Source organism: Tupaia chinensis, unplaced genomic scaffold (assembly GCF_000334495.1).
Source record: "Tupaia chinensis unplaced genomic scaffold, TupChi_1.0 Scaffold000627_1, whole genome shotgun sequence".
NCBI lineage: Eukaryota > Metazoa > Chordata > Mammalia > Scandentia > Tupaiidae > Tupaia > Tupaia belangeri.
This window is the reverse complement of record NW_006160147.1, coordinates 8,882,360-8,896,086: the sequence shown is the minus strand read 5'-3', so window position 1 is coordinate 8,896,086 and position 13,727 is coordinate 8,882,360. Positions and strand designations below refer to the sequence as shown.

At 42.6% G+C, this 13,727-nt stretch overlaps 1 protein-coding gene across 2 annotated transcripts in view; it reads right to left on the bottom strand.

Annotated features, from left to right (window-relative positions):
- Positions 1–2,875: 2,875 nt before the first annotated feature.
- HHAT (hedgehog acyltransferase) overlaps positions 2,876–13,727 on the bottom strand; it is a 204,951-nt gene continuing 194,099 nt past the window's right edge. For both annotated transcript variants that reach the window (XM_006159340.3, XM_006159339.2), the window contains one exon: positions 2,876–3,032. In XM_006159340.3, the coding sequence (XP_006159402.1) occupies positions 3,020–3,032 (13 nt within the window). In that variant the 3' untranslated portion in view covers positions 2,876–3,019. The remainder of the gene's footprint in view (positions 3,033–13,727) is intronic.

Here is a 13,727-nt window from a genome sequence, read left to right as displayed (position 1 = left end):
GGGTGATTTCTCGCTTTCTATCTCTCTCTGTCTCTCTCTGTCTGGCAAGCACATGCGCCCTATAGCAAAAGAAAAAAGAAAAAAAAAACCTTCCCCCCCCAAAAAAAGAGAGTTTTGCTATAGGGTGTGCACAATCACCAGAGAGACAAAGACAGAGACAGAAAGTAAGAAATCACCCCCTCAGGGGGAATGGCCATGCTGCAATCCCTTCTCCACTATCCTCCTGGGATCCTGGGCATGCACGCATGTATGCCCGGAGTGAGTTTGAAACTACCGGGTTCGAGACTTGAACCACGGTTGGCCATGTGGGAGTCCAGTGACATAACCGCCATGCAATCTGCTAGTCCCAATCATGCCTCTTCTTGGAGATCCTCCTTCTCTCTCCTGATCCAGCCTCCAAACAACAGTGACTTTAAGCATCTTGCAAACCTGGCAGCTAGAAAACTTTCAGAGGCGAGGCAATCACTAGCCCTGATTTAACTGAAGAGGAAGAGTATAGACACCTCCAAACATTATGAGTAATTCTTATAGAGTCTTCCTCTTTCAGCTTCAGAGAGGGACACTTTCTCCTTTCCCAAGGTAAAGGCAATAGAAGAAATGAACAGCCTCTATTTAAACACCTCACTTCCTCTAAGTCTCTTTCCTCTCTCCCAGTCCCTAAACATTGGCAGGTAGGAGGTGAAAGGGGGCTTGAAGAACTAATTCTGACTCAGGACTCTCAGTAAGCCCTAGCAGCACCTCTCTGAATTAAGGATGTAGGTAGGGTTAATTGCCTCTCGAGTCAGCTTTGGGACCAGAGGGAATAAAAATATTTCCCAGAATAAAAAGGAAAATCTCTCTTGGCATCAAGTCCTGATAGTTATCTACTCTTAGCTCAGATGCTAAATGCCTCATGAGGCACCTTGAGAAAGATTCCATACAAACCCATCCCTAAAGAGAGGTCAAGGAAGTCACACTCCTGGTGTTATGGCGGCTTCTCATTCAAAGGACCTTAGCATTTTCTTTCCTTTTTTTAACTGCCAGAGGGTGTGTTCATTCACCAGAGAGAGAGAGGGGGAAAGGGAGAAAGTCACCCTACTCCCTGCCTGCCCCAGGGAGGCATGGCTACACCATAATCCTTTTTCCTCCATTTCTCCATCCTGTTGGGATTGTGGACACACATTCAAACACACAAGTGTGTTTTTCAAGCCAGCAGGTCTGAGATTTGAGCCAAGATTCACTATGTGGGATCCAGCTCCCCTAACCAGTAGGCCATGGGCCCAGCCTGGACCTTACCATTTTCATGGGTTTATGCTGAAGCCTCCTTGCTTCCTCCCTCACATCTCTCCACACACCCACCCATGCACTCACAGGCATTCTCTCAGCAGCTGCACAGACTCACATATACACACTCACCTCATTCCCCACAGCCTCAGACACACACCCACAACTCTTACACTGGGAGAGTCGCCTGATCTCTGGGTAGAGAACAGTGCCTTTGTTGCCAAACCCAATGTCAACCTTCAAGGCACAAACCCTTCTCTAAGGTCTGACCAATACTCCTCAGTTACAGCTTCATCCAAGTGCATTGCCAAACCCAAGCTCATCTCCAAAGACCAGGATGAAACAGCAGGCTGAGGTTCTAATCCCAGCAGAATTAGAAGGGAAGACTATGGGCTTTTTCTGAAAATAAGTAAACAATTATTTTTAAACACTTATGGATCTATTTATTTGTTGTGATTTTCCAGCTACCAGGACCGGGTCATGAATCATAGTCGGCCATGTGGGAATCTAGCACCCTAACCACCACACCACCTGCTGGCTGAAACAATTATTTTTGAACCTCTACCAATGACAGACACATCACAGAGTGAGCAAAACTCTAATAACATGACTAACAGGGAGTGCCCCCATCCCGAAACTATTAACCTGTCTGGTTTATCACCACCACCATTGGCATTCTGCACTCTCTCTTTCTGGAAAAATCTCTGGCATCCTTTGCCACCCTTCCTTGGCCCTCCACGCAGTGTTCATGCCCTGTCAGTCCTTGGTTCCACTCACTCACTTCAAGGTTCTATGTGCCCGTGATGCACAACATAAATAGAGCCTGCTCCACTTGAAATTTTCAATAAAAAGACAGATCTAAGTGATGAATATTTTATCTGGGGAAGAGAACAATTTCAGAGCCATTTCTAATAATATGTCAACCCCAGTCAGGAGTGGGAGGGAGCTGGAGAGTAATGAGGCAGATAAGTGTCGGGGGAGCCGGGGCCCTGGCAAACTGGAAAGGGAGAGAAGAGGAAGGGAGAGAGGAGGCAGTGGGGGAGTCCAGCCTAGTGTGAACAGCTCTAAGCTCATCCTTACTTCCCTAGGAGGAATCCAAGGCTCCTTGAGAAGTGATGTGAGAGGCTCACACTGCAGGGAGCTAAGCCAGTCCTGAATACCACGTCTGTCTCTGGCCCAGAGAAGAGGACTGTATGATGCTCTGTGAGCATTGAACGGGAAGGATGAAATCTGAAGGAGGCTATAAAACCCCAAGGCTAAGCAAACGATGACTTCAATGCACAGATGGCAGGTTTGGGTCTTGCTGCCTTGCCTTCACTCATGTTTCTGCAGCCTCTCTCTTCTGCTTTTCTATGTGTGTGTCTGTAAATCTTCCCCAGGAAACCAGGAGTACCTCAACAGAAGAAATGATGTCCTCCTTTCCATTTGGAAAGTTTTGGAGGCTGAGTGGAAATCTTATAGCCTCTTATCCCCAAACTGTCAGAGCCTCTAAAGGCAGAGTATGAGGAGATGACCAAGCTGACAGTTGAAGAAGAGCAAGTGACAAGGTTTATTCTGAAATGTCAGTCGGGGGTCCAACATCACAGAAATGGGTCATCCTTGCTGAGGGGTCATGAAGGCAGTCTTGGCCCTCTTTCTGGGCAATAGCAGAGCCATAGGGTATGGGGATGGGGAAGCATCCATAATTTCTATCTCCCATCTTCTTCTCCTCTCCCCAGCCCTTCTTTCTTGCATGGCAACAGGAAGATGCTTAAGCTCAGGACACAGGACTGCAATAGAACACACAAAGATTGTGGAGAGTCACTTGGATAAGGGAAGAACTACATTTAATCCCTCACTCAAGCCAAGCTTACCGAGTATAGGTATGCACTAAATGCCAGGAATGTGAGAGAGAGGAGACCTGTTCTCACTGACCTTACAGTCCAGCAAAGAAAGAAACAGCCACATTAATACAGATCAAACATGAAGGAGGGCAAGGGTCATTGAGGTAGGGCAGAAAGTCAAAGGGCATGGTGGATAGATCACCAAGCAGACAAAGCATGATTTCATTCTCACTTTCCTTGTTGATAGCTGGCAGTTGGCCTTTCCAGACATTGCCCACAGCCCAAGAGAGCACCCTTCCCTAAGGGAACAGCCTCTCCCTGGACACAGCCCCTTTCAACAACAGTTCCAAAGGGAGAGAGTTTTTAAGGTCCAGCTCTCTATGTTAAGGCAAGGCAATCATGAAGGGCACCCCAACTTCAGAGCACCATGGGGCTAACTAAACCAAGTCTATGTTGAAAATGCAGAATAGCTCAATGTTCCCTTTTGCTTCCCCCCCTCCCTCAAAGGCTTCCATCCCATGAGCAGTTCCATGGAAACTACCTGAATACAAATCTCTGTCTTGGAGTCCATTTCCCAGGTAATGCACATCTCAGCCAGGCTCAAAGGCAAGTTTTCAAGAAAGACATCTACAATGGAGACAAACTGGACACACAGTTATTGGGTTGTAGGAAAAGTCATGATGTGTTTTTCTATGCAAAAAGGTGTCGGCGTCATGACTTTTCCAACAACTCAATAATTACATTATAAGCCAGCAAAGTGCTGATGTATCTGTTGAAGATGCCAAGTTTCTCCCACAGCCCTCTGAAAGCTGTGAGAGGTCCTGAGAAATCCGTATGGAAATTCCAGTGCCCTGAGGCCCTTTCTCTAAACTTATTTCTGCTATCTGCTTCCCTTGGTATCATCCTCATTTTTCACAAGTCTGTTTATCCATAGAAGCAAAATGTTAGTGCTGAAATCGGAATACTAATGGAGAGAACATTACTCTCAACACAATCAATAATGCTGAGGGAACGGTGTGATTGCAGAACTCTTTAAACTGCTGGTCATGGATTATGAAGCAGAAAGAAAAAAGACCTGACTCTTATCATTGCAGGTGATTATCAGTAAGAACACCTCATTTCCCTATCAGATTCTTTTCTAGCCACTTTGAGACAAAATCACAGCTCAGGCACAACTGAAATGGCCTTGATGGTGAAAAAAAACTATTAACTCTCCAAACTTCAGCATTACAGAATTTCTTAGGAGCTTCTTCCTGCAAGGTTTGCATGTCTATTTACAAAGGCAAAAGCTTCTCCCAAGTACTTCAGTTTCCAAAGCAGGCTGGGAGCCGATAAACTAATTTGTTTCCCCCTCAATAAATCGTTCATTAATGTTGCTATGACATTTAAAGTTTAAAATGGTTTTATGACTTGAGATTAAAAAAAGAACTGTTCTAATAAATTTCTTATAACCAAGAGGATTCCTGGCATTTTGATTAAGTAGTTCCTTGTGATGATAAAGTTTTATCTTAAATAATGAAGGGGGAGAACATAAATCACTTTAAAGTCACTGTTGGCTGGTCTCTGGAGCCTACAGCCCAGCTGCTTCTCCTAGGGGACTAGTCAGGAGCACAGTTTTAAAAAACAATAATAAAACCAACAATTTCTAACAGGGCTAGACTTTTCAGAAAAATTATGAAATCTGAGCTGCCTCTAAAATGGTCTAAATCATTGGTATCAGGAGAAGTGATTTGGGTTCCATCCTTCCAGCTTCCTTCATGGGTTGGGGAGAAGAGGAAAGACAAGGATTTTGGCTTTTGTCCACGGATGACACTTGCCCTGGATTTTTTTGTGAAGAAGCACTAAGAACCTCTACAGGCATTTAAATTAGAGTACACATCACATCCCAACCAGGACTTCTAAGAGAAAAGCTAGGATGTTACTGCTGAAGCCTAAACTCCAGCTAATGTCGGGACCTTATATCCTCCATGTCCATCAGCTCTGTTTGTCCTTAGGAGAAATTCCCACCCCCACTTGAGAAAACATCACTTCTGAAGATAGGGCAAACCAAGGAGAATTCAATGTTAAATTTCAGGGGAGTTAAAGTCTCTCTCTCTCATCCTTCTCCCCCAATCCTAGTCTTCCCCCCTGTAGGAAAGAAGAGGGTTGAAATAACAATCAGAGAATGCCTACTATGCACTCATTGTTGTGCTCAGTAGCTTTATGTAATTTATATTTGCATAACACTCCAGAGTAGGTGCTGATGTCACTATGTTATTAGTTGAAAAACTGAGGTTCAGAGAGTTCAAATAACTTACCCAAGGACACAAAGACAGTAAAAGACAGAGGTAAAGATGAATGGAGGTGTGGCACACATACACTGTGGAATACTATTCATCCGTAAAACAAAACAAAACACTAAGACCCTGGCATTGAACAAATATGGAAGATATAATGTTAAGCAAAGCAAGACAGACTATTAAAGAGAGGCACTGTATGTCCCCACAATATATACCAAATGTCTGCACTGTATGGCAGAAACTGAAAGATCAGAAGGCATAAATCTATAATCTGTGAATACTAGATCCGGTGTGGGAGGAGGTGAGAAATGGAGAGATGGGAAGGAAGGAGTCAAGGGGGAAAAATTTAGTGGACACCAAAATGAAAAATGATCTGTTGTTGATGATGTATATAGTAATATCTTTGAGTAGACTAATATACAGTGTATACATGCTGGGGAAATTCATTTCTTTTTGTGTGCTGTAAAGGTATATAGCGATTCAATGTAACATTTATAAAAGAAGAAGAAAAGGAACCACACACACACACAAGACAGAAGTTGAGATTGCAATCTCAAGCTCCAAAGTAGTTTTTCTGTCGTATAGATTTCTTCTGCCTTGTGAACTTTTAGATGTGCATACATTACCATGGCTCTTCTACTCAAGTCATCTGCAATCTACTTAGAAACCCAAGCCAGTCAATGTAGATTATAGGAAAGAAAGAACTCCAGGTGGCGTTAGTAAATCAAATAGTTTTAGGGAAGAAGTGAGACATAAACTGGGCTTGAAGTGATGAATAGAATCTAGATCATCAGCTATAGGAGGAATAAACACGTCAGGAAATAGCGTAACGGCCTGCAGTTGGTAATCAGCCCAGTGCCTGGGGAGGGTGGTGAATGGAGGTGGGTGCAGACCGTAAGCATCCCCATCTTGGACCCTGGTGAGCCTGTGGTACATGTGTCCCTGGACAGATGCCAACTTGGTTTTTCAGAAAGGCAGAATACAAGGGAGTAGTGGGATCTAATCTAATAGTAATGATTTATTGTAATTATGAAAACCTAAGTATTTTCAAACTATTGCCTACTTAATTTTTATCCTATAATAATACCATAGAGTAAACAAGGCATGTACTATTGTGCTCACTTTATAGAGAGGTGAAATAAGGCCTAACTTGCTCACAATTCTCCCAAATTAATGACAAAGCTAAAACTCAGATCTGCTGACTATTGGACCTATCAAGGGGACGATGTCTTTCCACTGAATGGCCCTTAAGAACCAACTAGAGAGAGCTGGGGTGGCACAAACATAATACAACTCTCTGCAAGGCTGACTCACATGGGAAGGTTCCAGGTTCATGTCCAGCGACCTCCTGAGCATGTCAGGCATGCACGTGCCCGTGATCCAGGGCTGCATAGGGCTGGGGGTGCATTATGGCACCAAGACCCCAATAGAGTATTCTCTTTCTCCCTCACTCATTGAGAAAATAAACTTAAAAAAAAAAAAAGAAAAGAAAAGGACTAGAGTTACCAATTCTCACCCTTCCCTTCCCCATTCTTCTCCCTACTTCAGGAGCTCAGACAGCCCTGTCAGCTTCTCTGGTCATGGCGGCCACCATCTTGGTCATCTCTGTGCCTCTGCCCTTGCCATCACAAGTGTCAACACTCTCGCACCAGTACTTGGTTATTGCTATTGTTTTAAAAACAAAATAGGACCCTGTCCATCTTGTGTTGAAGGCCACATATTAAAGAAGCTCCACACTGGGTGAGTGGGATGAAATCCCTCCTGTCCCTGAGACTTCACTCTGGTCTTGCTCCTCACCACGGTCCCCTGTGTGGGCCTATGTGCCCAGTCACACTGGACCTCACTCTTGCCAAATGTGGATTCCTCTTCTCACCTTGAGACCTCTGCTTCTGCCTCCTTTCTCCATTTTCCATGCCTGGTCATACCACACGCAAACCTTCAAGTCCAGCCCCTGCCTCAGGTTCCCTAAAATGTTCCCTGACTTCTCAAGACCAATCAATGGCCTCTCTTCTGTGTTTTCCTATTGCTCCATTCCTACCCATAATACAGCACTCAAACATGTCACATTCCGCTAAACCGCGAGCTGGTCTGTGTCAGAGAAGTGTCCCTCTTTGATGTCCCCGAGGCCCAGTGTGTTGCCCGGCATGCAGCTGATGCTGTGAGAATGTGAGCTGAGTTGACCAGCTGAACCACAGAGCACTTCAGGTTAGTGAAAACCAGCATAGTAGAATCTAAGAGAACACACCCAAACTGAACTTTAAACAGCAGGGGAAATAGCGGTAGTAAGAAAATAGCCAAACCAAATGTACAGCAAACGCTCGCTCTCAGGCCCTTCAACAAAGAGGTCAGGAAACAGGCTCAATGTCATACTTTGTGCTAGTGTGTGAGGTGGCGATGCGCAAAACCAGACATGGTCCCTCCTTAGTGGAGCTCACAGTCTAACGGGGAGAAAACATATCAAGCCCTTTTACAAATAAATGAAAAGCTATAATGAGGTTCCAGCAAGCTAGGCCATACTGTTTAGAGAGAAATAACAGAAAACTTTGCCTTAGAGATTAAAGAAGACTTTCTTGAAGAAACAAAGACTAAGTTGGATTCTGTAAGGAAAGCTTATTAAGTGAGAGAGAGAGAATATTCTACACAAACGGAATACTTTGTGCAAATGCAGCAGGAAGAGAAACTGCATACAAGAGAACAAAAGAAAACTCACAAGGCTGAGGGGCAGGCAGTGACGGATACATAATGCATGATGAGACTGGAGAGATCACAGCAGTAGATGAAGTAGGGGACCAGAGCAGAATGTCTTACAGGAGAATTGAAAATTTTTGTCTCCTTCCTCACAGCAATGGCAGCCACTGAAGTATTTTAAGAAAAAAATGTCATGATCAGAATTAAGCTTCAAAAAAAAAAATCATTCTAGGGAGCTAGCAGGTGGCACGATGGCTCAGGCACTGGACTCCCACATGGCTGACTATAGTTCGAGTCCCAGACCTGGTAGTATGTGCTCTCTCTCTCTCCCTCTCTCTCTCGTGAGCACGCATACCTTGCGGCAAATTAAAGAGTGATAATAATAAAAAACAAAATTAAACATTCTTTTTAAAAAGTCATTCTCATTACACTATGAAAAATGGAATGGGATTGGGTGAGGAGACTAAATGGAGGTTGTCCAGATGAAAAACTACTTCAGTTGTCCAGACAAGAGATGTGAGTGGCAATGGATATTTAGAGACTATGGGAATGCTGGGGAGATGTTAAGTATGTAAAATCAACAGAATTGGTAACTGAGGGGAGAGGACAAAAGAGTTATCAGAGAGGTCTCCTGGAATCTGGTGTGTGTAAAGGAAGAAGTGATGACGTTTACTTTAGTAGTGCTAACAATGCTTGGAGAGGTCAGATATTGGGGAATGATTATGGATTGTGCCTAACAAATAGGTTTCGAAGGAACTGAAATGAGAAGCCACAACATAAGAGAACCAAACCCAGGTAAGAGCTTCTTTTCGTGATGGTGTGAGAGGATAATGTGCCCACATAATGAGACAGTGAGGTGAAGACACAGGCATTATGATGTGGCATTTAAAGCTTATGAACTGTTTATTTCTGGAATTTTCCATTTAATATTTTCAGCTCATGGTTCACCACAGGTAACCAAAATGTGGAAAGCAAAAACCACAGATAATTGGAGGGAGGGAACTATTGTATTGATTTTTAAAAAAAAAAATACTGAAGCAGCAAAATTTAAGAATTGTATTTATTTCCTAATCCTAAAATTAAAATGGCAAAAATAAGAAAAGAAATTATGCATTTGTTGAGTTGGAGAGGAACCAACATTTGTTTTTCAAATACAATGACATCAAAAGAACGGCAGTGTCCCTGGTAACAGCCAGAGGTGACAGTCTAAATGACAAGAAGTCTCAGCCATTGCAAGCCAACCTCCCACCCCCATCTGTTATTCCCTGCCCAGAACTGGGGAGAGCTTTTGGATAAAGACAAAAATTAAGAACTTTAAGAATGCAAATGAATCATTTCTGTTAATAGTGACAATTTCCTCTCTTACCCATCTGGAAACAGTTCAAATTTCCTTTGCTACCCAAAAAGCAGGACTGGAAGCAGAGAAAATACCCAAGTAGCTATCAGTGAGGAAGAGAAGAAAAAGCAGGAGAGAGAAGGAGAAGAACCCACCAGTGCTCAGTTATCCCCTTGGACACTTGGGGCATTCACTGGGATAAACCCTAATGGACTCCCTTGGCCAGTCCAGAGACATTCTCCAAAGGAGGGTCTCACTGACATGGCTGTAGGAGCATGGAGCAGGCAGCAGCCCAAAAGCTGAGTCATTTAAACCAATGAGAATGCTGATGATCCCCCCCTGAACTCTGACGTTCCCTACAGAAGTGGACAGTTCACCTTCATATGTCAAGCACGTTTTTCACTGATTTTGCACAAATACCTATTTTAATTTCAGGACTAGCCTAAGCCATCTTTAGAGGCACAGACCTAACCCTGTAGCTTTCCATCCCCAGCCATGTGCATACTGCGAGGCAGTCACCCTTCCACTGCCCTAGTGTAGACTGCTAGCACCACAGTAGCTAAGAACACTGGTCCTGGAGTTGAACTGCCTCAGTGAATATTCAGCTATCAGTCTGTGGCAGTTACTTAAACTCTCTGAGCTTTCTAACTTTAAAAAGTAATAATGGTACGCTGGCCCTACAGTATAGTGGTTAAGCACTACGTGTTGGGGGCCAGATCCCACATGGCTGACTACAGTTCAAATCCCACCCTAGTAGTTTGAGAAACAAGCTAGTCATGTGTGCATGCATGCCCCAAGTCCTGACAGGATAGAGAATGGAGGAAAAGGATTGTGGCCATACCCGTTTGGGAGGTGCTTTCTTTCTCCCTCTCTCCTTCCCTCCCTCCCTTCCTCCCTACTCCCTCCCTCCTTCTCTCTCTCTCTTTCTCTCTGGTGAAGCACACATGTCCTCTGGCAATGGACACACACACACACCCAAAAGTAATAATAGTAATAATAGTACATTCCAACCTCAAAATTTGCTAGAAGGTTTAACTAAAATAATATGTAAAAACACTTAGAATACTAACTTACTGAAACTTAGTAAGTGTTCAGTAAAGGTTGACTGTTATTGTCATCTTTGCTTGTATCCTGTCAACAGGAAATCAAGACTTCTTAAAACGTTAAGAACAAACAGCTCTTAGACTAGAGCATCGGGTATGGAAATGATCATTTTTTACAGACACACAGAGTTTGTTAAATAACATAAGATGGTTTGGGGCATTTTCTAAAAACTCTCTTGGCCCACAGGGCACAAGACTTAGGCTGCAATCAGGTCTCTCTGTTTCTGAACTTTTAAACCCTGCTAAATGTACATTCTTTCCAAGTAAATATGGTAACCCTTCAAACTGGTTGTCATCCTACCTTATGATGTACATCATCAGACCATGCCAAACCTTAAAGCTGACAAAAGGAATTGTCATGCTTCCCTTTTCTGCTCAGATCCTGGGAAAGCACTTGACTGTACTCCCTGAGTTACTCAATCCCCTTCCTACAAGACATCTTGTTAACTTGCTTGCACCAACTTAAATTCTTAACAAACAACAAATGCAATCTTTCTCCCTATGTGTGGATTTCGCCTTTAAAAACTGCTTGAAAACTATAAGACTGGAGAGCATGTATTCAAGGCTGTTTGAAACTGTACCTCCTGGGTTGCAACTGTTACCAGCAAAATAAACTTGTCCTTTATTAAATTTGTGCCTGTGTTTTTCAGTGGTTGGAAAGATGATCGCCTAGTTCTGAGGCCACCGTTCTCTTCTATATACCGATAGAACATAACGTATTCAGGCACCAAAATAGAAAGAAGTCAGGACTTCTTTTTTTTTAAGTCAAGACTTTTACTGTGGTCAGGTCAATGGACTCAATCGTAGTGTGTCTATGTAACTTGTGTTATAAAAGAAAGTACTGAAGTGTATATGCTGATTTCATGTTAGAACGAAAAATAAAACATCTTGATGAAAATGTACAGCTTAGATGAAAAAATAGCTCTGTCCAAATCACTGTTCAGCCCATATTACATATTGTGCAATTGCTACTAATTTTTCTTAACTAATATTCTAAAATCAGACTTTACTGTGCTTCACACCTTTGCCCATTGGTTTTCATTCCCATCTCAATTACTTACTAAAATAAAAATGAAAAACCAAAAACAATAACAAAGAAACAAGCCCATTTCCCCTGACTTGCTTGCATTGATGAGTCCAAAAACCTAAGAGTGATTAGATGTTGACCGGCAGGTGACATGGTGGTTAAAGATACTGAACTTCCATATAGCCAACCATGATCCGAATATTGGACCTGGTAGCTTGCTTTCTCTCCCTCTTTCTCTTGCACATGCCACATAGAAAATTAAAATAATAATTAATTAAATTAAATAGATTTTTTTAAAAGGGTGACTAGATGCTAAGATAGGCAGGCCAAAGCCCCTCGTTTCACAAAGAAACAAAAGCTTAAAGCAAGGAAAGGATGACTCGCTCCAAATCATGTAACTGGTGGTTTCTCTAAATGATCTCTCTTCAAATGCATAAAGGGAATCCTTGAATTTCCCCTAATATTTACTCTTCTTCACAGTGATGAAACCCAGTGCTGCAATGCAATCACAGTGGTTCATCTCAGCGCGATCACACAGTCTTGGCAGTTCCCATCCCAAACCGGGATATTCAGAAGAGACAATGAAGAGGGTACAGAAGGGACTCTTTGGAGTGAAGGGGACCTAGACTCAAGTCCCCAGATCTGCCACTTACTGCCTATAAGGCTCCAGTCAATCTTTTAACTTCAAATAATTTGAACTTTTTCATTTAGAAAAATGACAAAACCCCATACTCTATTAGATGCACAGCAAGGTCTGGGGGACAATACCTACAAAGAGCCTAAGAATAGTTGGTTCTTAGTAAGACATGACTATTGTTTTATTTGCTTAGTATCATCTTTAATTTTTAAATATGAAGTTTATCTTTTCCCTTAAAGACTAATGCTATTTTTTTTTAAATGTATTTGCCACAGGGCATGAGTGCTTGCCAAAGAGAGACAAAAAGACAGGGAGGAAGAGAGAGGAGAAAGAACTTTGACAATGAGGTGTGGTTAAAGCACAATCGTTTTTGTCCTCCATCCTATTGGGATTTGGGACATGCACAGCCACACCTCTGGTGAGTTGTTCAAGCTGCCAGGGCCAGAATTCAAACCATGCGATCACCCATGTGGGATCTGGCTCCCTTAACTACCAAACTACAGGACCAGTCCAATACTTACTGAAGCAAACAAAAACACATATTGTGTGTGTGTACATACAAACATAAATAAACACACATACTATGTGCATATGAGTTTATGAGTCAGAGTGTATGTACCTATATACATACAGAAACACACATACTATGTGTATAGGAGAATTAGAGAGAGTGTGTGTATGTGTGTGAGTGTGTGTGTGTGAATTTAAAAAAAAAACAAACACCTATTATCTCACTACCAAAGAAAACCACATCAATATTTTGGTATATTTTTCCCAGTTATCTCCCTAGGCAACATTGTATGAATGCTTACGTCTGCTATGCGGATGTGTTAGTTAAATTGCAATAATAATCCTGATGGTAAATGCTACCTAGGAGAGAGACTATTCTGGATCATCTTTTACATCGGATTACAGGATTATTGCCTAAACTGGGAATAACGATCAATGTTCTTTACTTTTAAGTTTCATCCAGATGCCACTGTGAAAGAAGCACCAAACCCTCTGCATCCTTTATGTCCCTAGAGTGGCTAAGGCATCAGGGGAGTTCCGAGGTGACCAGACTCCTCAGGACTTTCACAAGCAATTAGGTATTAAACCTCACGAGAGTCCCACAGAACATCCGATCCCTTTGTATGTCCTATGTGTTTTATAACGCTTATTTTACTTGGAGCAGACTTTTTCAATTATAGGTTGCAAGGTGGCATACTTCCTAAGTCCTTGATGATCTGAGAATGCCCCTGATGATCTGAGAAGAAAACCTTCTCCTGACTAGAAGGAACAGGTACATCCTCAGGGCCAGGAGAATTTACTGGGAAAGACTTAAGACAAGATTCAAAGGATAAAAGAGCTTGGTGGGAACAAGAACAGAATTGAGGCAGTTACTCTGTCTTGGTTTATGACTTCTCTGCTTCTCTCTGACCCCGTTCTCTTCTTTTTTTTTCTCCTCTGATCAGCTTCCTCTGCCTCTCTTTGAATATTCACTTGCTCATCACTTGACTTGCTCGACAATACCCTCACCTGTGACTTCCCAGCTCCAGTCCTCAACACCAACTCAACATTTCAGTATTCCA